The sequence below is a fragment of the Falco punctatus genome (assembly GCF_963210335.1).
Source record: "Falco punctatus genome assembly, chromosome: 6".
In the NCBI taxonomy this organism is placed as follows: Eukaryota; Metazoa; Chordata; class Aves; order Falconiformes; family Falconidae; genus Falco; species Falco punctatus.
This window is the reverse complement of record NC_137585.1, coordinates 17,823,466-17,849,840: the sequence shown is the minus strand read 5'-3', so window position 1 is coordinate 17,849,840 and position 26,375 is coordinate 17,823,466. Positions and strand designations below refer to the sequence as shown.

The following is a 26,375-nucleotide window of genomic DNA, read 5'->3' as shown; positions in this document are numbered from 1 at the left end:
TCACGTGGCTACTTTTTAATTACATGAAGACTACAGAGGGCTTTCCAGTCAGGCCACAAAACTACATAAATAATGTTAAATATATCCTTATCAGCATGGAATGATAATTAATGGCTTTATGTATAATTCCAGTTTTGCAACTCAAAACCCAAGCCAACACAAGTACAATAGCTATTCAATTACTATTATGTGTGCCTACTGCCAGGCGCAGTGCTAGATTTGCACCCGGTACACCCCCACTAACCCCAGCAGTACTGCACCTCCTGGCAGCAGCGGCACCTGTACGCTGGTCACGCGTGAGGCCCCGACCCTTTAAGACCTATCCCCCCGCTAATTCTGTACGGTGGGACCGGCTCAGTGGGATTGTTCAGAGTATATGTTTCTGCATGCGTGTAACTGGGGCAGCACCGACGTCTGAGTAAGTGCTGTCGCCTCTTCTCTGTGGTGACAGATATCTGCAAACAAGTAAATCACTGGCTTTGCAGCCAAAGATGTCTGGATTGGTTTAGTATCTCACTGACGACATTGACCATCAGCAGCTTACAGGGCCAGCAGTGAAGTGGTGAAAGAATCTACCTTTACCAGAAATAAAAAGGCTTCCATATACAGCTGGGTAGAAGGTGGTAAAATGTTTCCAATGACTATTGAAAATTTGGTTTTAATACAGCAGTTGTCCAAAAAGATGGCTTTAATCATCTTTTCAGGTAAGATAGTACAGTGTATTTTAAATGCTGGGTGGACATACAAAATGGTCTAAACAAAGCACAAACTTTACAAATACTTCCCTTATCTGGACTAGTAACTTTTAATCCATTTGCATTCAAAATTTTGCAGTGCATATATACGTCACCCTTTGGGAACTTAAGTGAGGATGGATTAAATACTTTGTTTACACAAGTCATGATTTCAGGGTCTATGCAATACAAATGTTAAAGACGTTTGAAGTATTTCACCAACTTGCTAGATTATCTGTCAAGTAGCCAGGGTGATCACTGTTTTCTTCTTCAACTGTAAGACAAGACACAATGGGGAAAAGTAAGTTGTAGATAAAGGAAAGTTCAGTCAGCCAGAGTTTGCAGGAGATAGAAGTGCCTCAGGCACAGGCCTAGTGTAATGTGACTGCTTAGCTGAGATGCAGGCATCTGTAGAAATAATCACGTCTTCTCCCATTTTAAATGTAGGAATTGAAGAGCAAAGATACAAACCATGTCCGGAGAGGTATCTTAGTACAAGGCACAAATTTTTTATGCAGAAGAAAATAACATATTTGTTCTTTATTTACATGTTTTTCTCAGTCAAGAGGATTCTAAAATCACCTGCAAGCAATCTTCTGAAAGTGCATGGCTTACCCAGGTTTGGCTGCCCTGGTATTCCCTACCACAATGATGGCAATGTTATTCCACACAGTGTTTTGCAGACAAGCTGCCAGTTCCTCCCAGCTTTCTCAGATATGGCCCCTTTCATTTCAGGGGGCTGTTGCTGTCCACTGTCTCCCCTGGAACAGCGACAGCAGGCAGGAGAGTACCACTAAAATTTATGAATCTTGAACTTGAAAGGATTTTCTCTTTTTGTTAGCACACAAATGACACTGTCACTGATTTATCTCTAGAACTTCTGAAATAGTTTGTCGAAAGCACTGCGTTCATTGTTAATTTTGCCTTTCTCTCCCAGTCGAAACGTCACTGGATTTTTGTGGTTAGGGGAGTTCTGCCACAGCAGGGGGAGGGAGCTGAGCCCCGAGCCCCAGCGCTACATGAGGTACAGTGGGAGATTTTCGGAGGTGGTGAGAGCAGGAGTGGCTCCAGCATATCTGTACACACACCAGGTAAATACTGTGAGGTGACCCTTACACCCTCTTTTCATTTCAGGAAAGGTGTGCGCTGAGGAGATACCTCGGGAGAGATGATACTGCAGTGATGGCCTAGCAATTATTTATTAATTGCTGATGATGTCAAGGGCAGTAAGAAGCCTCTCTTATCATTCATTTCTGTGATTTTACTAAGGTTTTACTTCACATTTCCTAATGCAAGTAGAGCTCTTTTTTTCCCATCATGATGACAGCAATGAATAAGGAACTCACAACCAGGACAACCAGAACAAAGGTAGCTTTTAGACATCTTCTGAATCAAAGAGGGGAAGAGTGTAACTCAGAAAAACTCCTGGGACTGTATAGGCTCCAACAGCCTCCACAGCAACCAGGGGACTCCCCGCAGCCTGCAGGGGGTATCCTTCTTTTACAGCCTCCCTATCCCCAGACCCACTTCCAAAAGCAGTCTATGCACCTGAAGAGGTAAAATGTAGAAAGGCAGAGGACAGGGATAGCATAGATGTAGAGTCTCAGCCCGGTGAGCTGTATGTATGCATCAGACGACGAGGGGTTCAGGATAATGGCTTAGCAGGAAAGCTGGTCTAGGGAGGAAAGGTGAAATATATAGCAGGGGGAGGGAGCTGGGGAACACTGGAAAGGGGATCTTCATCCAAGGGAGTGCAACATGCATGAAGGACAGGAGGGAACGCAAGTTATTTTAGCCTGACTCGGTAGCTGGGTTTTGCTGGGGGTTATTGTGGAAGGGAGACGTGGGCTCTGAGGCCCTGAAGTGAGGAAGCATGTGAGCAGGGGGTGAGGATACAGAGACAGGAGGGTTAGGCAATATCTCTGGGAGGCTAGGAACACATGAATGAATTTGGGGAATTTTCAGACCATTTCAGTGCTCTGCCTCTAAATGTCACTGGAACCCCTCACCAGCTGTGCCAGCAACAGACCTCTCAGGACCCAGATGTGAATCCCACAGCTTCTATGCTGGGGGTTTTAAGGGTTCTTTTAAGCCTTTACACGAGGATGTAAGATCCAACAGAGGAATGAAAATTTCACAAGCAAAAAATATGCTACAGAAAAAGGAGCCCCAGTAGAGTTCTGTTTTGGAAAATTCAATTCAAAATTGCCATTCCCTTGAATCTAAACCAATACAAATCTGAAAAGCAAATTAAAAGCAGAATATACAAAAGTTTACCTACTGTTGTTTATCTGATTCATGTTCTAATCTGTGTAACTGTACACTCTAACACAATGCACTCTGTGGAATAATATCTCATTTCAAACCAGACCTTTTAGATCTATTTACTAAATTGTTAGTAAATGAAAAACTGATTAACCCCATTTTAAAAAGTCAGGATAAGACAAAACATGTGTTTACCTTCTTGTGCTTTCCATAAGGAGCTAAGGAACAGTGCTGCAGCTTCAGAAAGAGATAAAGGATTTGCATTTTGGCTGCGTGCTTCTAGAATTATAAAATCAAAGATGCATGGTTTGTTAGTGTTTGACGACATTTCTTTATTTTGCTCTTTGCTTTTTCATCTCTATAGCTAGAGACCGAAAGACAAAAACATGCTGTTGTCTCCTTCCCTGTATAACATTCTCTGCTCAAAACCAGCCCGATAAATATCTAACACTGAAGAGACTAGCAACCTTTTTTAAAAGGAGGCTATTTCAAAGTCACTTAGAAGGTAAAAAGAACATTTTCTTTTTTTCATATGTTCCTTACTTTGATACAATATTCTGTTTCCTCCAGAAATATTATCTAGCATGGATTAATGTCATCTACTTTTGTCATTTCTCAATTCAGCACAATTAATAACTTGATTTGATTTTTTTCTAGTGGAAATAGGAAGTCAGAAGTACTGATGGTAATCCCACTTAACAGCCAGGTCAGCTTGGAACTTACATAAATGAAGTCACACAGGTACGCGAGAGAGGAAAGTCAGACATCTTTATCACGTGCGTTTTAGAATGAAGGAACTAACAAAAGGGAGTTTAATTGCTTCCTTGAACATGATTCCAGGAAGACAAATCCCCTCCAGTTTCCATAGATTTCTCCCATAATCTGAGGAAAGATTGATGTGTTACATACAACTGTGCACATGTACTTACCAAGCTGCATTCTGTCATGCAGATCCTTTTGCTGGCTTTCGTCTGAGATGAATCGACGTCCCTCTACAAAAGCAGCAGGAAAAGGGTGAAAACAACCTCCCAAATCCATTGTAATTCCTACTTCACAATCCCTACAGTGGTTTTTTTTTTCAGTTTACAAAGTTACAGCATTACTTCTACAAACATAAAATGGGAGGCATAAGTCCATCCCAGGGTCCTTCCAAATCAGCAATAGCCCATCTTGAACCGGAACACTCCGAAATGCACGTTATTCCATAGAACTGGTGTTTCAGCACATTTCATGCTTATGTTCACCTGCTGTAGGAACCGTATGTATGGAGGTATTTACTGTCTTTTCCTCGCTCTTTCCATGCCTGCTGTACAGTCAAAAGCCTTCAATCTCTTTGCTGGACTATAAAGTATTGCCTTTAAAAGGAGTATTTCTATTTCAAAAATGAAAAAAAACCACTGAAAAAAATAAAATCACATTACTGCCTATGCATTAATAAGGTTGGTATAGAAGTAACAATGCATTAGTCAGTTGGAAGAATTAAAACAAAAGAGGGCCAAATTCTTTGCTTTTATGAACAGAAATAATTAATGTCACTAGAACTTCTTTCAATTACACTTAGAGTTGTTTGGAGCCTATATTTATGTTGTGGTATTATTGTTTGTATTGTCTCTCTTTTGCATTTTGGATTGTGAGGTCCATTATTTTTTTTTCCAAGGAAGCTATTTTTCTTGATCTCTTAATATCTACCCCACCTGATAGCTCTTAATTTTGAAACAATTCAGAATATAATTTTTAAAAAAAACTTATTTCTGTTAAATCTTGGGGATTTGCATCAAAGAACAAAATCTCTCTTTGGCTCTAAATTTTATCTTTCTATTTAATTCTTCTTTAACTTTCAACTAACAATAGAAACTCTAAAGATCATTTGCACAACCTTAACACCACAATATTGATAACACTTACATCCAAGTTCTCCTTAGAAGAGGTGGTTGTGGTGTTAATACCAACCCTAATGCAAGATGCTTGTAATAGGAATATGTGTTCTATTGCTTGAGAAGATGTTTCAATAATGCCTGAGTGAGAATTAGGAATGATAACTACATCCAGTATGTCTTTAAACCCCTCTAAGATTATTTCAGATAAGAAAACTTTTTCCAACAGGTTTTACAATCAAGCTTTAAACTATGTACATTTTCTGCGCTTTGTTCTGCTTTTCTTCTTCCAACACTTGCTTTCTTCGTTTTGATTTCTTTGCGAAATAATACTACTACTGGTGATGCCACTGTTTCAGAGACAGGAAGAAATAACTATGACAAGATAAAACAACTAATCAGCACATCCCTGCAGGCCTCAGAACAACTACCTCCACAGCGTCCTTGGAGGTTTACTGCTTGTGTGGAGCCAAGCAGATCAGGAATAATCCAGTGGTAATGAAAGTTACCTCCTCAAAACAAAAAAGGCTTGGGACTTACGTGCACCCTTTAAATAGAGCATAGCCTGAGGAGTCCAGTTTCTCCTTTGGAAATGAGCCTTTATGCCAAAATAGAGAAAAGAGACATGTCAATGTTGCATGTCATTACTAACCAGTACAAGTACTTAAACTGCACCAACCTGTGAGATTCATGGATGCTGCACATTCAGCCTGAGCGAGCAGTTTACCTGAGGTGCACTCCAGGAGAAAGATACGAAGGATGCTGCCAGGAACAGCGCCATTGCAGCCGCTGTCAGTTTGCGCAGTCCCTGTGCACAACAAAGAACCACAAGGTGCGGGAAAAGCCTTTCAGATCTGTAGATCCTCTCAACTTCACATCTAAATGTGAGGGTATTTCCAGTCACTCTTTCTCCCTGTCTTGCTATCAAATATCCTCTTGGCTCAGTGGCTATTTCAGCTTCAATACACAGTGATCTGATAGGAGGATGAATGTTAAATCAAACATACATTATTCTCTTTAGTTATATTCATTATAAAGGTTCCATACTGGTGAGAACTGCCACCAAGGCAAGCACCATTTGTGCTCCTATTTACAAGGACATCACATTCTCCAGAAAATAGAATAATGCATGAACTAAGGGGGAAAGGCAATATAAAGTATATCTGGATTTTACCAAAGCTTGAATAACAGAGTTGAGACAACAAGCAAATGTAGGAGACTTGCCTTTCCAAACAAACCAACCAACCATCCAGGAAAGTGAATCACTAATTCCTCAGGAAAAGGAAAATTTAAAATTTAGCATCCTATTTGTATCAACCACGATTAGACACGTGTCACGAGACAGGCTTTTTTGATTCTAGGAGTTTGTTCACTGATGCAGCACATGCAAATGAAAGCATTGAGCATGAATCTTCTGCGAATAAGTTGCACCTCTGCTTGTTCGCACAGACCATGTTATTATCCACGTATTGGTAACAGTGATGGGCAACAGAAAGCATCTAACATTGTGATTCACGGTGGTTTATTTCATCCTGGCTTTGAGAGTGCACCGTGCTATTTATTTTTTCAGTGCAGTTGTTTCAAGCACACTGAATATAACTATGTGAATATTTCTCTCAGGTCATTTTGAAGTTAAAAATATCAAGCCCCCCCTGCAGTTCCTAAATATTATACTTACATGAAAAAGCATTAACTACAAACTAAATATTTCCCACACACCAAAGAGTCTCACTCACCTTCATATTCAGTTCAGTGGCAAATCTTAGGTCTTCTTCTCTTGGGATAATGGGTCACGAGATCTCCTACAGGTTTGGGGATCCCTTTTTAAATCTTCAGAATGAAGGTACCCTCCCCTTCTGCAGCAGGGTGGAGGAGTCTAAAGGGATCTCTTGTCAACCCGGTAGATGGAGAAGCAGAAGGTCTGATGGCTCCTGAGGGAAACCCGTAGTCTTGCAGGAAGTCAGAGAAATGATTGAAAGATAAATACGCTTGGAGATGCACCCCATTAGCCAGGTGAATACCTTCTGAATACATCAGCATCAGTCCTGTGCATTTGCAATACGTCACCTTCTTGCTAGATGATCGATGAACACAGCCAGAAGCAGGTATTAATATGGACAATGAGTGTTTACCTAGGATAACCTAACATATATCAGATTCCTATCCATTGTGGGAGCTGGAAAAGTTAGTAGATTACTCTCCAGTTGTAACATACCACCATGAAGAAAAGGGTGACTTGCCCAGTGTTGCTAGCTTGAGGTTATTGCTAGCATATATTTAGAGGTTGCCGTGTCTTGTTTGATTCTCTGACAATCTCCTGTGTCTAGCTTTCTTATACACAAGTAAAAATACAAAGATGAATTAAAAAAACACAAGAACCACCCCAACCCTTAATAGTCAGAAACGCTTTTTTGTCTCATGGATTGGTTGGAGTAAAAACCTAGCTCATGGGCTTGAATGCGTCAGGCAGTGGAGCAGTAAAGAGAAAAAAGGCAGGAAGAGGCAAGCAGAGAAGCCATTTCCATAAGCTGCTTCCACATGACTGTTGGACTCTTTGCAGTCACGGATAGTGGGTTTGGTCCTCAGGCAAAGAGCTACTCATGTTCAATGCCTAGCCTTGCTGGTTCTGTAGCTAGGGTTCTTTCCTCTCCTCCTTCTTTTATCCATTTGCAAAACGGGAAAGGGAAGCAGAAGGGGAAGCAAAGAAAAAAAGGAGCTAGAAATTTGCTGATTAGAAGGTTGGCCAATAGAAAGTTTACTGAGGCAGCATCACTAGCAGGACCAGCTCGTGGTGTAACAAAAATACAGGTCAGCCCATACCTGTGACAAGCACATGCTCACCTATGCGGACTCTGAGTGAAGACTGTGCAGGTAGACACTGCTAAGGCTTGCTATGAAACTTTCTTCCCTGAAATGGGGTATCTGTAGACTGCTCTGAAGCACACCATTAGTGAAGGTACAATTGCTCTCCTGCTTTTGGGGGGATATTGCTCTGTTCTCTGTTCATGCCGGACAGAATTGTTCATCAAACACAGATCTGGCATTAGCTGCAGCCCACTCTGGTAATAGATGCAGGAAGGAAGAGGGAAGTTCAGGTTTTGGCCTCGTGCCACTCCGGAGATGGCTGGGAGCTGCTGTTACACGTCCATCCTTTTAAAAAGGCCATGCCATGATGCACCCTAGCCAGCAGAAGGGATTCTAGTTGAATCTATTTCAATGTGAAGACTACATTTTCTCTGCCCTTTTCCTCTTGCTCTGACAGATCAGAGACATTTCTTGATGATGTTTAACCTTAGCCTTAGAAGGGGACTGTGCATTGCATTTAGGAGACATTTAAGAGCGAAGACTTGGAGAATATAAAGCTACTCGCCTATTGCTTTCTGGAGTGACTTCAGAGCCTTTTCTTTATGTGCAGACCACAGGACCAGAATCAAAACATACAACTGAGTCTGTGAAAATTAACCCTATTCCTTTGGTATCAGTCAATGTAAAGTATTCCCTCTTCACAACGGTTTTCCATGATAGAAAAACCACAATGTGTTTGGCACTGAAAATAAGCCCTGGTTCTCCTGCTACTGGAATGAGACAAGTTAAACAGAAAATAAACTGTGAAGACAATCAGCTCAGCCCCTTCTGTTGGAACTGGGGAAAAGGGGAGGTGAGTGGGAGTTATGGGGATAGATTTATTTGGTTACCACACTGTAGAAAGACAACTTCAGCTTTTCTTACCTTTTGACCACTTTGCAAAGCCTGAGCTGCTCTGAGTTCGTGTTGCTGGAGTCTCACACTCTCTTTCAAACCTGGCTGTATTGCGAGATTCCCACTCACCTCCTTGGAGAGACGGGGGCTTGTTTGAGGCTGCCTGGAGGGCAGCAGGAATATAAACTGGTCAAAACCTGACCTGGCTCGCTGTGGGATCAGGTGATCGTCAGCTCAGAAGCAAATGCAGGGCCTTGACAGCATCCTCTTAAATTAAACAGTTTTAATGCTCTACTATGAGATGTCTCTAATGGCACTAAGGTGTCTTAAAGTGAAGCGTTTCACTTCAACCTGTAGCAAGAGGCAGGGTACCTTGCCCAAACACCAACCAGGGCACCTGAGACATGCCCATGGGGCTGCCAGCTGTGACACAGGACCTGCAAGGGACCCAAGACTTGTGGAGAAGCAGCTGAAGGGTAGGCAGTATCCCTAGAGCACCTAAAATGACACTAATTGCTTTTGATTAGGAACTGAATTGCTCCTACAGAGTGGAGGGAAACAGGACTTCAAAGAGCACCCTCTGGCCACAGTGTGCAGAGTATTAAAAAGGAAGGACTGAATTCCCTTCTGGAGATGTCTGCATCTCGTCATCAGCTTCAGACAACACTTTTTTACAAAGACAACATCAGGTGAAATGAACCCCATCCCAAACTAAATTTCCATAATGGCTTTTTTTTCCAAAAAGTTTTTATTTTTCCCTTAAATTCTGCGTGCTTTTGTGACTTAGGGCCCTAAATCCATTTATTTTTACTATGACCAGCATTTCTAAGTTGCTTTAGTGTTAAAAAAAAAAAAAAAAAAAAAAAAGTATTTCAAACCCACTTCCCTGGAAATCTGTAAGAAGTCTGCATGCAAAGCAAAGAACTCCAGGTTTGTCAATGCTACTTTAGTGCTGAAAATTTAAAAGATATTTCTCCTCTATTCACAGGTCTTGTCATGATCCTATGAGAAGGTGGTCATCTTACACTGCCCAGAAATCTAACCACTTCTGGGATGGCGTATGGGACATGATTTATTTGCAAACAGAACTAGGAGGCAATACTTTGGGAAGGAAATGCATGTATTGGGAGTGCTTGCATTCACAAAAAAATTGTGCATTTGTATGGGCATATGTAAGCTTGTACTCTTGAAAAATGAAGTAGCCTATAATTGGGTTATGGATCATAACACACTAAAAAACTACAGCACTTCAGGATGATGAGCTGTACATGAAACACCAATTGTCAATGCTGGCATTTCTCAGCTGATTCATATAAATGAGGAAGTGGCTTTGGCATGTAATCAATACCTTAAGTGAGGGAAATAGAGTGAAGCTTGCTATAGCAGCAGGACCCCTTATTAGAAAGAGCATAACCTATTCTTATTCTTAAAGATGATCTAAAGGGCAGAGACTGCTTATCCTGACACTGTAAATGATAAAAGGCCAATTTTGGGGATTGAAGTTCAGTGCTGAGGTGGGTGAAAAAGTTTTTGTGTGGTGGAGTTTTAACTAGTGGAGTCAAACATCCATCACTGACTTGTGTCACAACCACATACTTCCCCAAATCCTTCCCTAGACAGACATTGTGGTGGTCGATTTTTGAACTGCAGGTTAGGACATTAGTGATCTGTCGCTTGGTCGTGAGTAAAAAGTATAGCTGTTGTGTGAAGGTGGCCAGTTGGTATTTCCTTTGTGCTTTCCTACTCATTTGTTAACTCTTCGGGAAATACATCTCAGTTCTGCCTGGCACCTGAACAGCACCTAGCACTGTGGAGTTTTGGCTCATACACACCAACCATAGCGTCTTAAAAAGCTGTGAAATGTCATGGCAGAGTCTGCAAAGCAGGACACTGCAAATAAAGAATTTTGTGTTTAATTTGCAGTAAGGGGTTTTAAGTTAGATAGTAAGGCAAACTTTCTAACAGTAGCACAGTGCAATATAAATAGATTGCCTTGGAAGGGTCTCTTATCGCTGAGAAGCTCAGAGAATAGATTAGCCAGCCCCTTCTCAGGTCTCAGTGTTAAGCTGGTCCTACCCAGAAACATGGTGATGAACCATACGACCTCTTAACATCTTCGTTCGGGCCTGGGTTTTGTGTTTCTGTGATCTTTCAAAGCTGACTCTGGACTTTAACCCCGTACATCCCAGGGGAAATTTGTGTCCAAGTTCCATATTCGCCTTGTAAAACCTGTTGACCAAGCAAACCTTATCTGCAATCCATCAGGACATGTTATGTCAGCCATTTTATGTCACACAAACATATTTTTTCAGCATTATTTTTCAGAATAGGCCCTAACTTCTAGAATTATAGAATCATGCAATAGTTTGGGGTGGAAGGGACCTTTAAAGGTCATCTAGTCCAATGCCCCCTACAATGAGCAGGGACATCTTCAGCTTCTCTGGGAAGTTGTATTTTCATGGTGCAGCTCTGAAGGGAAAAGATACTCCCTGATGTAAACCAGGTCCGTGGTTACAGAGGCCATTAGTGGCTGGCCCAGAATTTATCGGACTACTCTGTCACACATTCAGCACCATAACGTCTATGGGCCTGATTCCAGTGCTACTGCATAGTTACGAGAGTTGCTTTTCTTCTGTTCTCTAGGCTGTATGAGAAGAAATGTACTAAAAACTACCTGAGGTACAGAACAAGCTGTAGAAAAGCCAGTCTGCTAGGGATTATGTACATGCCTCACACAACAGAAGTAACAGAGCCTTTGTTGAAGACTACAGCGTGATCCATGACACATTCAAGTCCTGGCACTACTCTTCTCACCAGTGTATTGAAAGCTAAGAAATTCAAGGGATAATTGTAAGAAAAAATTAAATATGTTATATGGGGTGAGGGATGTTTAAAGGTATCAGGAAAGAGTAGATATCCACAAATAGTTGAAAGGTGTAAATATGACAGAATGGGTATTACTTCTAAAGTTCAGTGAGCCATGGGATGGTACAATATTTTTTTCAGTAATGAACAAGTCTGGGGAAAACATCAGGAAAAAAAGACCAGCTGAAAAACGGTTTTCTCCGGTTTGCAAGCTGGAAAAGAGATCCAACCAAGTACAGGCATTTACAAAGTACATTTGCAGAAGCTGTACAGTTCTACAGACAGGCAGATACTACTGAACACATCTCACAGAACATACCTTTCTGTAATGACAGAAGCTCCAAAGGCCAAGAAGTCATCTGACCTTTTCTTCCACCCACATGAGCTTGGCAAAGAGGATTTTTGTCTTTGTCAAGAAGCTACCCAGTGGGCTACAAAATACACTGAGCATTACGCACACAGCTGTCACCTCTTGGCTGAGCAGAACATCCATCACACAGCCTCACCCTTGGAGCTCGCCAACCTTGGGCAAGAAATGCATGCTGCTGCTGAGCAGCTGGATGCCAACATTTTGTTGTAAACAGTGGATGGAACTGGGAGATACAAAAAAAGGCAAGTTACACTGAGAGACTGCATGATAACCAGACAGGTGTCAGAGACTGCGACAGCCTGCTCCATGTTCTTGACAAAGTGCCCGACCTCTGTGAGCATGGTCCATAAAATGTGCAGTCTCTCAGGCTGGTTTTCCTTACCCATTACCTTTAGGGATGGGGAGGGGTTGATACATTTGTATAGAAATACACATATTTATATGCAAAATACATAACTTGTGTAAAGGAAAATATTGTTACAGGCTAAACAGGAAACTGGGGAGTATTTTCAAGACAAGCCACATAACTTAGGACCTCTGCTGTATTAACATTTGGTAAACTTTGAAAACATTTGTCCCCAATATTTGCCTATGCATACTTAACATGAGGTACACTTTGCCCTTAAGTAGCATGTATTTAAGTTCCACCATGCAGAGAACAGCAATCTTACTAAAATAAGAGTAGTTTTTTGTGTTACACTGTTCTAACAACAAGCATCACTGTGGTTTGAAACAAAGGTTGGTTCTAGAGGCAGAAGTCCAGTTTAGGGGCGAAAAAAATAGCTCTACCTGATGCACCAGGTCATCAGAAGTGACAGGCATTTCAGATGTTCCCAAAGTGGGTGGGAAACCACTTCAGCCGGCTCTGTCAGTGCCTACCTGTCTCAGCCCACAGTGAAGCTCTAAGCAAAACAGTGTAGCACAGCAAAGAAGGGCCATGAGCCACGTGTCCTTGAGCTGCACACTGTGCAAATGGGAGGAGTGGGACCTTCCTGCTGCTGGATCCCCTCCACCCCCCCATCACTGAGGTTACGTGTACTTCTTTTTGCAGAGCTGAATAAAATAGCACAAAACCCACAAACTGATTCAGTTGTTGCACGACTCTTTGATTCCCCCTGTCCTGAAGGAATACAAAGGAAAGGACTGGTTGCAAGTTATTTTTTGAATTAGAAACTTTATTGTGAATGTTACATCACAAGATTTTGTGCGGCTTAACAGCTTAACTATTACACAGTGAGACTTGATTCTTTACAAAGTCCTGTGGTTTGTCAACTGAAGCAACACAAAGTGGAGGCAGACTAAGGGTATGAGGCTTTTAGGAGTGTATCAGGTACCTAGTTTGTATCTCAGATCCTGTGAAAGAAGCATTGCTTCCTGTGCCCCTGCTTTTCTTCCCATCTTTCTCAGTGTAGGCTGCAAAGTCCTTAGGCAATTAGGCAAGGGTCGTTTGCTCTGCACCTGCACAGTGCTGTACAGCAGCACAAATAGCATCACCACCTGGGGAACCTCCCTGAAGAGAGGTCACTTGTTCCTCTCAAGATAGGTAAAAATAGGGGTGCTGTTTTCATGTGGGAGGTTTTATCTTTAAATCAAAAAGTTAAAAATCTTCCCCATACACATAAATGTCTCAAAGATAAGAGATAAAAGATCCTCACCTGGATTGGTTTGATCTCAGAATTGTTACCTCTGTATTACTATCAACTTTACTCCTGGAGGAAAGAGTGCCTAGTTAAAAACACTCATCTGCTAATCAAACCAGAACAAATTCCATCAGCTCCATGGTCTTTGGTAATGCTGCTGGATCACAGTGCCAAGTTTTCACTTTTACTTAACAGTTTTCCCATGAAAGAGGGAAGAGCAATGTCAACACACTTCCACATTTTTGGTTTTAATCACAAAGTACCTGTGAGAGCACTGCTAATTTTTTTTCTATGAGTGCTGCAATAGATGGGGAGGTGTCGTTTCTCCAAGTGTCTGGAGAAGTCTGATGGGCTGCTGTTAGTAGCTACTGGGCAGGCGGTAGTATCCCCTCAACATTATTCTGTTTCCTGTTATTTGTACAGCATATACCTTAAGATCCACACTGTTAAAATGAATATCTTGTTTGAGAATTTATTACTAAAAAGAGGACTTGGTTATCAATCCTAATGACAAAATTCTTTTATTTTGCTTACAAAACCAGGTGCAGAGCAGAGTAACAGAGATTCTTCAGTACACCATCAGCCCAAGAGTCTTCAACACTTGTTTTCCCCTAAAAAGTGGTAAGAGCGATGAAATGTATACAGTTTCTGGATTCTCTGCTCTGTCACAGGAGAAACTGGGAGAGATCTGCTCCTGCCTGAAATTTTGCAGTAGGTGGGAAAAGCAAGAAATAGCTGCTAATAGAAGCCAGAAACACCCCAAGTACCTAAGTTGAGACACAGCAGTAAGCTGTAACATTGTTTCCCTCGCTGTTTTAAAAAAAAAATGTAGAATAGCAGAGAGACTTCAGGATGCACTGAAATTCCAGGTAATTCATTAAACAGCTGCAGGAGAGATGCAAGAAAAAAAAAAAAAGTAGAGTGGAGACTGATGCTTGATTTGCACCTTGTTGTAGCTCATTCCCCCCTGAGCCGGAGAGCTGTGGCAGGCAGCAACAGGTGTCCCTTGTAAAGCTGATTTTCCAGCAAATGAGCCCTCTGCTAAATTGAGTGCCAAAGTTCATTCAGCTAGTCCTTCTCAGAGAAGCAGCTCAAATAGCTTTTGTTACCCTGTGCCCTGTCTACCAGAGAGGAATAGAAAGTGTCTTCCATGTGCTAGTGTAAGTATAAGGTGTGGGGCTGTTTTTTGTTTTGCTTGGTTGCTTGCTTTGAGTTTTTGGTTAGTGTTTTTGGGTTTTTGGGTTTTTTTAATGGGGAATTACAAGCAATATTTAAAACCACATTGTAAATAAAAAGATAAATATTCTTTAATGGAGCATTACTTATATCTGTTTGAAGGCTTTTGTGCATTTAGAGAACATACTTATAATCTAGCTGCAATGTTTTTTTTCTTTTTAAGAGATGTTCTGTGTGTCTACTATAGGAGACTGCTTCAGCTTCCTGTTAGTTATTTTTAAGGTGTACATATTTTATAACAACGACAATAATTGAAAGAAGTCTCTTTAAAGGTATTCCAAGATTCTTACTGTTGTCACTTTTTTGAAGTATCCTGTGGCTAAGGACATGTTTGCTAAGGTAGATGTTATTGCTTACAGAAACAAAGGTAGAAAAATAAACCTTGAGATCTTGACTCTGCATATGTAAAACCAAGCTTCTGGCATGCATAAAGCTTGCTATAAACCAATTTAAGTAAAATATTAAGTATTTATGTCTATTGCAATCTAAATTAAAACTTACATGTGATTTTTCTGCTTTGCTTCACAAGATTATACAAGTGGCAACTCTCACGTTAAATGCTAGTGAGGCATGTTGCTGTTTTTCAGAAAAGAAATATTTTTTTTCTACTGAAAAGGAAAGCAGGGAGCTAACTTCCCAGGGAGGGGGAGGTTGCTTCATTTTGTTTCTTGATGCACAGTTTGAGTGAAAAGACACAGTTCAGTGAAGTCTCTGTCCTTCTGGGGGGTGAGTTGGTATTTGTACTATGCAGGGGGAAATCCCTACAGGGTCAAGGAGTCTGGTGTTCTGTCCCCGCAAGCAACCACGTCAGTCCCTCTCACTCGCGTGGGCTGCCTCATGAGCTCTAGTTGTAAAGCTGCTGTTTAATTTTCCTTTCCCTCTACCCCTAGCAGGAGTTTGATCTGTGATGGTGCTGTTCTAATAGACTGGCTACAAGTGAAATGCAGTCTTGGAGCATGTGAGGATGGTTGTTGTTGGTCATGTAGTTATACGGTTAACATACGCTGGACTTCTTGCTGCTCCCCTGCTTCTTACTTGCAAGTGTTATGATTCGTATGTGTCTTGGGTTTGAGTTTTTTTTTTTTTTTAACACTGTATAGAATCTTGTGGAGATAAGCAACACAGTGTATTTTCAGAGCTGAGGGGCTGAAAGTGATAGAATGGTGGAAGATAGATTTTGTTTCTTCTGTCCTTGAAGGCTCACTTGAAATGCTGAAACTCTTCTTGGACTCACTTTTCCTGCCTCCTCATCCCCCCCCCCCCCCCCCCCCCACCCCAGTATCCACAAAGACCAAACCCAAAGGACAGCCTCATATTTTCCTGAAAGTAAACTTATTTAAATCTTTGCTTCTGAAACCTGTCACGAGATGCTTTCAAAAAAGAATACTTCAACTGATTTGTGTAGCTGTGGCTGCAGGGCTTGACTGGGAGGCCACAGAAGGAGATCAGAAACTGATAATGTCTATAGCTGTAGGAGATACCTTCAGTAAATAGCTGGACAATTGTTGCTGTTAGACCTGAGCAAAAAGTTATGGAAGCAGAGGAGGAAGTACATGCTACAGATGTGATCAGAAGTAATAGTTACAAAAGTTGTGTGAGGCTTTTGTTTCTTTTTAATGAACACTTTTTAGATTATTTTTTTAAGACACCCAATTTGTGATAAATTCATCTAAATAATATTGCTTAGTGCTTCCTTTAATGGAAAAAGATATTCAGCTCCTGCGTTGCAGAGAATTCTTAATTTTTTATTTTTGTTCTCCCTGCCCTCCCTGGCGTGGATATTGTATGTAGGAATAAGTAGTGACATTTCAGAAAGTATTTCTTCCTTTCCTTCCCTACCTTTTCCAAATCCACATCACTCTAGTTGCCTGGAGAAATAAACATCCTGACTGAAGGTTTCTGTCCCAGCTGGTATGTAGACCAAGGATTTTCAAACCCCTTGATACCAAAGCTCCAGCTTGTCTGTTGAATGGAAAACTTGGCACAAAGGGTATGTGTGTGCTCATCGTCCTGGCTCTGACATCCTGTTCCTGTTCTTTCCAGATACTTTGCAAGAAAGGGGCATTGATAATGTCTTCAGAACATGGAGCTAGCAAACGGCATCACAACCCAGTGGACAGTATATGCAGAAAGATCAAATCTATCCAAATGATGGATCAGGTCTCTAACCCTGCTCTGCAGATACCAAAGTTTCAGTCCTGTAACTTCGACAGTCCACAGTGCGGTATTAAAAAAAATCTGGAAGAAATACTGAAGAAAAGAACTCTTAGAAAATGTGATAGTGCTGGTCTGCACTTAATCAGTCCCAGTTCTTTCTCTGCAGACTTGATGTCACCTTATCTCAGGCGTCTCTCCTCTGACTCGTGTTCTGCAAATGCTACCTATTCAATTCTTCAAAGTGAAAAGAGATCCAGCAGCTTGTCGGTGCCAGGGTGCCCCATGGAGAGCTGTTCTCCATCCTACTTCAGATCCAGAGAGGCTAATACCCAGAATAAACTCTGTGCTCTATCAGTTATTGAATCTAAAGATATGTGGTGTGAACAGAAGTATCTTACGTCTAGTCCAAATTTATATTTCTTCACATCTGATAAAAAGCCAGAAAGCACTGTGATCCCATCTCCTGTGCCAAAGAACTTACCTTTGAGCGAAAGAGGTAACGGTCCTGAAAAAACACCCTCCCAATCCAAAATACTAACCATTTGAACATTCAGCCTACATAGATGGCGTTTATTTACTACTTAAACTAGTAACAATACATTTGAGAATCACTCCAATAAGACTTCAAAAAGAATGGAGTAAAACCTTGTATTTTCTCTAAAAAATATTAATGTGAATGTAAAAAGCAAACAAGTAATGAGTCAAGCCAAACACTTTTTCAAATTTTCTAATTCCTCTTTGTGGATAAGACCTTTAGCTATTAATTTAGTCTGCCTTTAATATAAAAAGATATGTGTGTTTGGGGGTGGGTTTCTGAGGATTCTTATTTTTAAGGATTGTTTTCTTAATAACTTAATATGATCATGATTATTTTTTCTACAATATATCTGGAGGGGGAGAGAAGAAAGAGCTGGCCTCTTAGAATATTCTTTTCTGTATGTTTAGTTCATGCAAAAGAATAGCCAGAGTTGCCAAAAATGCATGTGTAGAAGTAGATGCATAAAGCAACTCCCAGCTCAGAAACTCCAGCTCTGCACAGTTGCTGGTATTATTTGGCAGTAAAAGCTCTGTGTTTGGGGGGGGGGGGGGGGGGGGGGGGCGGTGCTCGCTGGTTTTGGTTTTTTAATCATCTTAAAAAAAACCCATACAAACAAAAATTTACAAAAAATGTCATCCAAGCTGTGGAATGCTATGTATACTTATGCTATTACAAACATAATACTGTAGTTAAAACCAGTGGGGTATGAAAGTTACTATGAGCAAATAAAGATGGACAACAACAAACTTATTCTCCATAGGATGGAAGCAGCCACCGGAGTGCAAAGCTGACATGTATGATGTGAGCTTGATCTGTGAAGAAGACCTACTGACCACTATCTTTTGTGCATGTGACTTAGAGCATACAGGTTTGCCAGTGGCTTTTCATTGCTCTGTTTTGTTCTCCTCTCTATGAATTTTCGAGGCTGGGTTTGAGTTATGACTCCTGAAACATGCTAATCTGTGATATGATTAGACTGACTAGCTCCCTTAGCTAGGTGTGTGTGGCAGGTGCAGAATAAACCTATGATTCTTCTGCATGGTGCCCTTCTCTTCCCTCCTCCTTCCCCCTCCAGCTGACCTCTGCACTAAAAGGCAGTGAAGGAAGTTGAGAGGCAACATGATTCTAGCAATCAACCTTATTGAAATGACTGTTTATTTCTTTTAGGCTTATTCCTCTTAGAAAAGAGAACTTTGGGAAACTTCAGGGCAAGAGATAACTCCTCTGAGTTCCACCTCAAACATGATTAAAAGTGGTAAAGAAAGTAGTTGTCTAGCAGAGTAAGATAATGTCACAGGGTTTGCCTAGTTTGATGACATACCTGAAAGCAGTAGCACAGCAAATGTGTCATTTGTTTTTTTTTAAACTGAAGTCCACAAAACTAGTAAACTGTGTTTTCACGCTTCTGTATTAGTAAAACCAAACAAAAAGCTCTCAACTGTTTCTTTCCAGATCGAGCTAGAACAGCAGGTGTCAATTGCTTGTCTACAGCTCTTGAGGGCAGTTCTATATGCTCTAGTGCAGATCAGTAGCGTGCTTTTTATTTTTTTTTTTTTTTTTTTTTTTTACAACTTTGTGTAATGGCCTGCTAGGCTTCAGAGTCTGGTGCATGGACATCTGTATCTATTTTAGGAAAAGTATCAGTTTCCAAGATAGTTGATTATTTGAGACACACAACTAGTCGGGGATCGGAAGACAGTGGTCTTGAAGAGCTGTGCAACATGCTTGACCCAGATCAGAAAGATGTCTCTGTGGACCTGGAAACATACCATGCCATCATGAAAGAGTGGATTGAGGACTGTAAGAGAAAATGGTAATAGTGTTTTTATCAATCAATCTCATAAAAGCTTCCGTTAAAACAGAATAGAAAGCTCTCCTGTAGCTTGTGCCTTCTGTAATCTGGAACAAAGATGGTATTGGGACACTGCGACTACAGTGTGAGTTTTGGCTGAAAGCTTTTAAATGTTGCAAAGCTGGTAAGCAATCCAGTGACGTTGATTTTGTGACTCTTGATGCTTCCTTATTTCAGGGAAGATGATGCCACCGAGGACCCAACAGCAAACATGGAAGACCTGGAGTTTAAAGTGCATAAGAACACCTCTGAAGGTGCAGACCTCTTTATTCTTGTTTGATTTAGGAAAACTCCACTTTCTTATTCTATAACCAAAAATCCCACCTCTTTCAGCAAAAAAGATGCCTGTCCAGATGAATGTTACATCAGGAAGCTTGGAGGCCTTTGGTGGCGATGTGTCTAAAGGAGACATGTAAGTTCATTTAAGCAATTCTTGCTCAGAAATTAGTACTCTTAGCTTTGAATTACTTGAGAGCAGTTTCTAGAACCACTGTTCCAGAAAACTGTCTTGGCAGAGTTGTAATGCTGAACTTTGTCTGCAGTAGCTCTTGATGCTATCGTGTTCTTCCTCAGCTTTTGCTCCAACTTAAAAACACACTAGTAACTTTCCCTACTGATATCTTGGTCCTTCTGTGTCCATTTGCCACCTTAATTCCTTGTGGCCAGAGTTTTGCTGTGTTTCTTCTCCTTTTTAAACTGGTTCCTTCCCTCCCTGGAGTTTTTAGGAGTATGACAATAAAGACATTATCTCCTGAAAATCTGGTCCTTGGTTTTGCTTGGGTTTTCGTTTTCTTTTTTTTTATAGTCATGACTATGATTTGGGTTCTGTTAATAACAAATCACTTAAAGTTATCTTTGAAATTTCTGGTGTTTTACATTTTATGCGTAGTCAAAAATCTTAAGATCTGCTTCCCTACTGTTTCTTGGGATCTCAAGAGTGGTCCTTGTTCAAGTTTCAGTTGAAAGCATAAGTGGGAGGTGATTTAGGGGAAAAGAAAAGGACCCAGAAATTGTGGCATTAATACAAAAGTATTAGTGGTGTCCTAAGAGGTGTTTAGAAAAGGCCTAAGACACTGTCATGCAGGCATCCAGATGTGGCACTTGTCTAGTAGCATACCTCAATTATGGGGAGCATTTTAAAAGTACTTAAAAACAAAACAGTTCCTAGTGTCCACTGAATTAGAGAACTGATCTGGAGATGATCAGATATCTCTGTGCAGAGAAAATGACTGTACACTGCAGCATTACAAGTCCTCTGTGGGCTCTCCTCTCGCCTCTGATCAGTGCAGCACAGCATCAAGACTTCTAAAAAAAAAAAAGTCTAAATTGAGAAAGGTGATTACAGTTAATGTTTCCTCATTTTGTTACTGGAACAGGGAGACTTCTGACTTGATAACCTGTGTTGCGGACCTGCAGTACAACAACCAGAAGCTTCAGGAAGAGAACAACAAGCTGAAGCTCTCGCTAGAAGCTGTGGATGAGACCAACATTAAGCTACTGGCAGATAATGAGGATCTACGTCAACAAATAAAAAGGTGAGAGACACAGACCCTGATGGCACCAGGTCTACAGTGTAATGGCCGTTACAGTAGTTTTCCAAGTGGTCTAGCCTTACTTTACGCTTTTAACCTCACCAGTGCTTCATGAGAGCAACTTTCTTGACTTAATGTAGTACCTGTAAGGTTTATCCCTCGTGCGTGATTGTTCTGCTCTGTACCTCCTCATTCTTCTAAAATCAGTCATTCATCTTATAGTCTGCCTCTTGCAGCATGAGGTGCTGCAGAAGCACACAGGCAGAATCTTAGGGTAAAGCTAAACAAAATGAAACTACTTTTTTTTTCTTTTTTTAAATTACCCTTAACATGATAAAGAGAACAGCCAAGTTCTGGGAGGTTTCCAATCCTGGACCACACACTTGCTGCCAAGCACAGGGGAAATGAGCACGCAAGAGCTGTTTTGCTAGTCCCTTGAGAAACTAGTGAGTTGTCTTGCCAGCTTAGTAGTGCTGCAGCCTGGGGACCCATCAATGCCGCAGATATGACCCTATTCATAATGCTCATCTGATCTAATTAATTCAGATGTGATATAGTTATGTCAACTACCAAACTGTTGCCAGTATCATCTGGGAGATTAAGGCAGGAGTCCTGCAGCATAGCTGGCATGGGATGTGTGCCCTCATGCCAGACCATGTCCTCTGCAGCCTGGAGCTAGCCAGGAAAAGGGCCTTGCCCCAGTGGTTAACTATACACTGGTTGGGGTATCAGGTCAGGATAAGAAAATGATGCAGAGCTTATTCCTGAAAACCAAACTGAAATGGTTTCCATAACTGCTAACAATGAAGTATTGTAAGGATGAGCTTGTGTGCTCAGGTAGCCTGATATATTTGACTGCAACAAGCTAGGTTGTTAGGTGGATGCAAACAAGAGTGGGGTTTGGGTTTGGTTTTTTTTTTTTTGATGCTATGTTTGCTTGGGATTTCATACCTTACTGTGAGAGCAAAGGAGGCTCATAAATAGAGGATAAGTTTATGAGCCTTTACTTACGGAACAAAATTAATGGGCTTAAACTTAGTTGCTGCTCTTCTGTTAAGTACTTGTGCCAAGGAGTAAGTCCCTGGTGGCTTCTAAAAATACTGTTCTTGGTATTTCAAGCCTAATGACCAACAGTAACTCACTGAAGTTTCTGTGGATTTACTTCCCCACATACAGCATCCAGCATTCTGTGCTGAGAGCAAAATCACTGGAAGAAGAACTAGAAGAAACAAAAACTAACCTGAACCTGTCAGAAGAGATGAGACAGCAGATTCTCTGCCAGAATAAACAGCTAGTAGGTGCTTTTGTTTCTTAGCTTATGTTGTACAGTATCTCGTACCTTGCTGTGACAATGGCAGGGCCACTCACACTGTAAAAATCAGTAGATTGACTTTCTTTGTACCAGGGGGTACTGAGGCTTCTTGGAAGAGTTTTGAAACGTGTTGTGTTAGTGTTATGGAAACAACGAAGTATTTGCATGGAAGTTTCTCTAAACTATTGTCAGTTACAATGAAGGAAACCATTAAAAGGGACAGTCTCACATATAACTGTGCTTAAGGACCACAGCTCTCATGCCATCATTGAGCCCTGTCTGTTCTGAAGTTGGTGCCAGAAATCCGTGTGACTTCTCTAGAACCAGCAGGGACAGGAGACTCTGTTCAGATGTCTGCTCACAAGAGTCACTTTTCAGAACACCCTGAGGATGTTGTCAAGACCCATGTGGGCTGGCAGGTATGACAAGGGCCCATCAGAGACCTGTCGGTGCTGGGCTGACAGCAGGAAGGCAGGCAGCACACCTCGGCATGTCTGAAAGGGCACAAGTGAGAGTATCTGAATCGCACCCCAGGTGTCGGAGTAGCAGAGGCTGTGTGGCTGTAAGAAGTGTAAAGCAGCCTGGCAATAAGGCTGATGTGGCCGCAGCTTTGGCAGGTGTTGCCAGACACCAGAGTGTAGGGTCTCTGGTGGACATAGGTTTGCGTTGCTGCTGTGCCTGTGATTCACACCACAGTGGCCACCCTGCATCTTGCTGTGCGGAGGTAGCTGCAAGCTGGTGTTCTACAGCTCTGTGCCCTGCTGGTGCTGGGCATCTAGAAAGCAGGAAAAAGTCTTCCAGGCCAAGCAAGAACATAAGACTTTTTGGTGCTATCCTGCTTTCTGTGTATATTTCTTCTTGTTTTGCTTTAATTGGAGATTACATGCATAATTCACCTTGTGAGAAGGAGGTGGGGTAGGAGAGAGAAATATTGTTAGAAGTTTTGTAGCCATGCTTGGAAGTCCCTTAGTCACTGTCCCCTGTGCAGTGGAGGTACAGAGTGGGATACTACCTTTTTCATGTCTGATTAAAAGCAAACAAAAAAAAGTGTAGCGTGGCTTATAGACTTTCCAGACTTAACTCCAGGATGAGCACAACTAGACTTGCTCACTCCGGCCTTGAATGCCTCCTTCCTATCATCTATGGTTTGAGTTTTACTCTGATTTGAAATGCCTGTGTCAAATCCTTCACGGAGGGTTCATGAGCTGGACCAGCCCCAGCACTCCCCTCCTGGTGTGCTTTCTGGAGCACCACAGCTTCATATTGGGCTCTGGATGATGTGGTCTGTTGCTTTTTCACTTAGGGTGGCTTTGAATGTTGAACTTGACATGCTAAAAACAACTTTTTTTTTTTTTTTTTTTTTTTTTTTTTTTTTTTTGTCTGTCTCATAAACCTGATTAGGAAAGGGAAAATCAGTCTCTCCTCACCAAAGTTACTTCTCTCCAGGAAGAGGTAAAATAAATTGTGACTTTGCAAGTGTGTGTTCTTGTCTAGTTAAATGCTCACAATTTAGAAGTGAAATGTTTGTCAGACTTTGAAGCCTGACATGCTAGTTAGGTTATCAAAATACCTTACATTTTACAAGGATGACTTAACATAAAGCTTTGTATCTTGAAGTTGCACTGTGCTTCAAGTTTTGCGTTTGCTGGGTAAGTAAGGATACAAGGTTGAAGAAGCATGGGGGACAGGGACAAACAGTTCTCCCCTTCTCCTTTTCTCGAAGTACTATAAACATTCCAAATATTTCTAGTTAACACAGCTACCAATATATTGGTATATATTGAAACAATCTCAATCTAACACGTTTTCTTTTCATATTCACTTCTTTTTCTCTCCTTTAAGATCCAAAGGAGGAGCCCTGTATGGAGCTGTAACTCCACCCCCCTACCCCCTAAAAAAAAAACCCAAAACAACAAAAACAAACAAAAACAACAAAAAAAATTGCAGTGGCTGAGGGCTCTGCTCAGATGGATCCATCAACACTGGCCAGGAATCTACATGAGTCTTGTAGAGAATATACTGCTAATAGAGCTATATCCCTAGGTGCACCTTTTTCCCTCCCCACACTCCCCCCTGTTTTTTGTTGATTTTTTTTTTCCCCAGAGAAGTAATAAATCTTTATTTCATTAAACTAAATATTTCATTAATCAGTTTTTACAAGGTGATAAAATGTTTTTTTAATACTTGCTTACAACCTGTATTTTAGACTGGTTAGGTTGCAATAGAGAAACAGGTTACATCATACATAGTAATGAAAAGAAGCACATAGTAGATTCTGGAATTTCTCATCTATTATAACAACGTGGTAATCTTGTTCTTTGCATGTTTACCATGCTCAAAATTTAGTCTTTGTGAAAAACTTGTAAGTCCAAATAGCTATTGAACTGCAGCTTTCTAGAAATAATTCTCGTGCTGCAGGCCTCAAAACTTTTCTTTAGATTTTCAGGTCTGGTGGTGCTTATAAATCACTTTTTGAGGTTTTCTTTCTTTTTTTTTTTTTTTTTTTTAACAGTGTTCTGGAGGAATGGGGAGGAAAGGAGCACAAACTATTTCAGTGGGGCAAGCACACGTGCGTGACTGCTGGTAGTGCTTTAGAGTAGGCAGTATCTTGGGGGTGGAGATGTCATTTTGCTTAGCTCCTTCAGGGAGAAGCTGTCAATCCATTCAGGCTGTGCCTAAATACTCTGTATCTTGTTTAGAATATTAGGAATAGCATGGACACCGATGGACTTAAAAAGAAGATTTTAGAGCTGTCAAAAAATGCAGCAGATCTTCAAGTAAGCATTTCAACTTCAGGAGGAACAGAAAGACAGCCTATAGCTTATTCGGGTCTAGTGAAGGGAATTTCTGCTTCTGGAAGGTAGGCAGCCCTGAGCCTGTCAATATTAAAGAACTGCAGTGCAATCATCGCTCGGACGGTGCCACAGCTCTGGCAAAGAAGGTTGCTGTCTGGAGGCTAAAAACTGGGCTAATATAAAAAAATCCACAGTTTCATTCTTTCCTCAAAGTCAAACTTTGAGGGAAATTTTCCCCCAGTATTTGAGAAAATATATCACAGCCGTGCTTTGCCTGATGTTGCTGAAACTATTAGTAGTCTGGACAGACAAGAGGAAACAAAGGTGACTGAAAGTGGAGAACGTTTCCACTTTTAACTGGGTACATGATTTGAACTTTGAAACACACCACGCAAGGCATTCAAAGAAGATTTTGATTTTTTTTTTTCTAAACAAGGAATGTTTACCCTTTTCCCCCTTCAAGTAGGAGATCAGAACAGACTTGTATTACAGTGCATGCTGATGACTAGAATTATTTTTAATCTTTTCATTCTTCAGATACAAGCACATATCTATGAGAACTCTGTGGTGACTAAAGAGGCAAGCTTGCTCCAGGTTAGTTGCTTTTGCTTCATTACTGTCTTGACTGAGAATACTGACTATGGGATGATTTGTAAAAAGGCAAGGCAGTAGTCTTCACTGTGGCACTTCTATTTCTACTGTTCTCACACTGCAGAACCTGATCCTATAAATGGCTTCAAAGTAGGCGAGATCTGCTTTAGGACCTGCATATGAGTCAGCATAATTAAAGGTTTCAGGAGTATACTTTTATTAAAAAAAAAAAAGAAAATATCAGAACCTATTAAAACAAAAAAAATTTGAAAACTTCAGAAAAATGTATGGAAACTTCCAACGGCTACTTCCTTCAGCAGCTGGTAAGAGAATGTATCTGCAGAAGATCCTTCCCTTCGTGAATTTTACTTAAATTGTTAAATTTGTGTCAAGCTAGAGATGGTGATTCAGAGCCCAATGGAGAAGCAAATTTGTCCTTTCTCATTTCTGATGTGTAATTATCTAGGCTTTGCTAAAAAGTGAACATTTTTGATGTTTTTAAGCATTTTTTTTATTTGAAAACAAAGACTTAAGACTACATAAGGGCATTGACATTCTCTGGATTCATGAATTACACAAATAGCCTTCTAGGCTAATCGTGTTTTTATTTATCAGAACACACTCTAAATCAGCTGATAAAATATTTGACTATTAGGCTGTCTGCAAAAATAAGTGCAGCTGAATTAAGACAGTGGCAAGAGAATCTAATTTCAAGGTGATCTAGCTGATAATTTTGTAGCTGGGTGTTTTTTAATAGTGTGTTTATTTGCCAGAAGCAGCTTGAGGGCACAAATGAATTCACTTTTTTTTTTTTTTTTTTTTTTCAAATAGCTTTCACTTTCTTCTCTGAATGATTCAAAGCTTTTCTGGCCACTCTGGTATCCTTTTATTTTAAAAAGTTTTTTTTGTTGTTAG

The 26,375-nt window shown here is 40.9% G+C and overlaps 2 protein-coding genes across 2 annotated transcripts in view; one reads left to right on the top strand and one right to left on the bottom strand.

The window, feature by feature from the left end:
• On the bottom strand, window positions 1-16,642 carry SPX (spexin hormone). Its single transcript, XM_080392670.1, has 6 exons — window positions 6,610-16,642; window positions 5,601-5,681; window positions 5,414-5,471; window positions 3,929-3,991; window positions 3,195-3,278; window positions 1-1,008 (listed from the first exon to the last, which is right to left on the bottom strand). The coding sequence occupies exons 1-6, from the start codon at window positions 6,613-6,615 to the stop codon at window positions 950-952; spliced, it is 351 nt and encodes a 116-aa protein (XP_080248796.1). The 5' UTR covers window positions 6,616-16,642; the 3' UTR covers window positions 1-949.
• Window positions 16,643-16,738: 96 nt separating this feature from the next.
• IRAG2 (inositol 1,4,5-triphosphate receptor associated 2) overlaps window positions 16,739-26,375 on the top strand; it is a 39,641-nt gene continuing 30,004 nt past the window's right edge. The window contains exons 1-10 of the mRNA XM_080392672.1: window positions 16,739-17,336; window positions 18,139-18,246; window positions 19,011-19,191; window positions 19,408-19,484; window positions 19,564-19,642; window positions 20,607-20,765; window positions 21,939-22,056; window positions 23,476-23,526; window positions 24,774-24,851; window positions 25,407-25,463. Coding sequence (XP_080248798.1) covers window positions 16,754-17,336; window positions 18,139-18,246; window positions 19,011-19,191; window positions 19,408-19,484; window positions 19,564-19,642; window positions 20,607-20,765; window positions 21,939-22,056; window positions 23,476-23,526; window positions 24,774-24,851; window positions 25,407-25,463 — 1,491 coding nt within the window. The 5' untranslated portion in view covers window positions 16,739-16,753. The remainder of the gene's footprint in view (window positions 17,337-18,138; window positions 18,247-19,010; window positions 19,192-19,407; window positions 19,485-19,563; window positions 19,643-20,606; window positions 20,766-21,938; window positions 22,057-23,475; window positions 23,527-24,773; window positions 24,852-25,406; window positions 25,464-26,375) is intronic.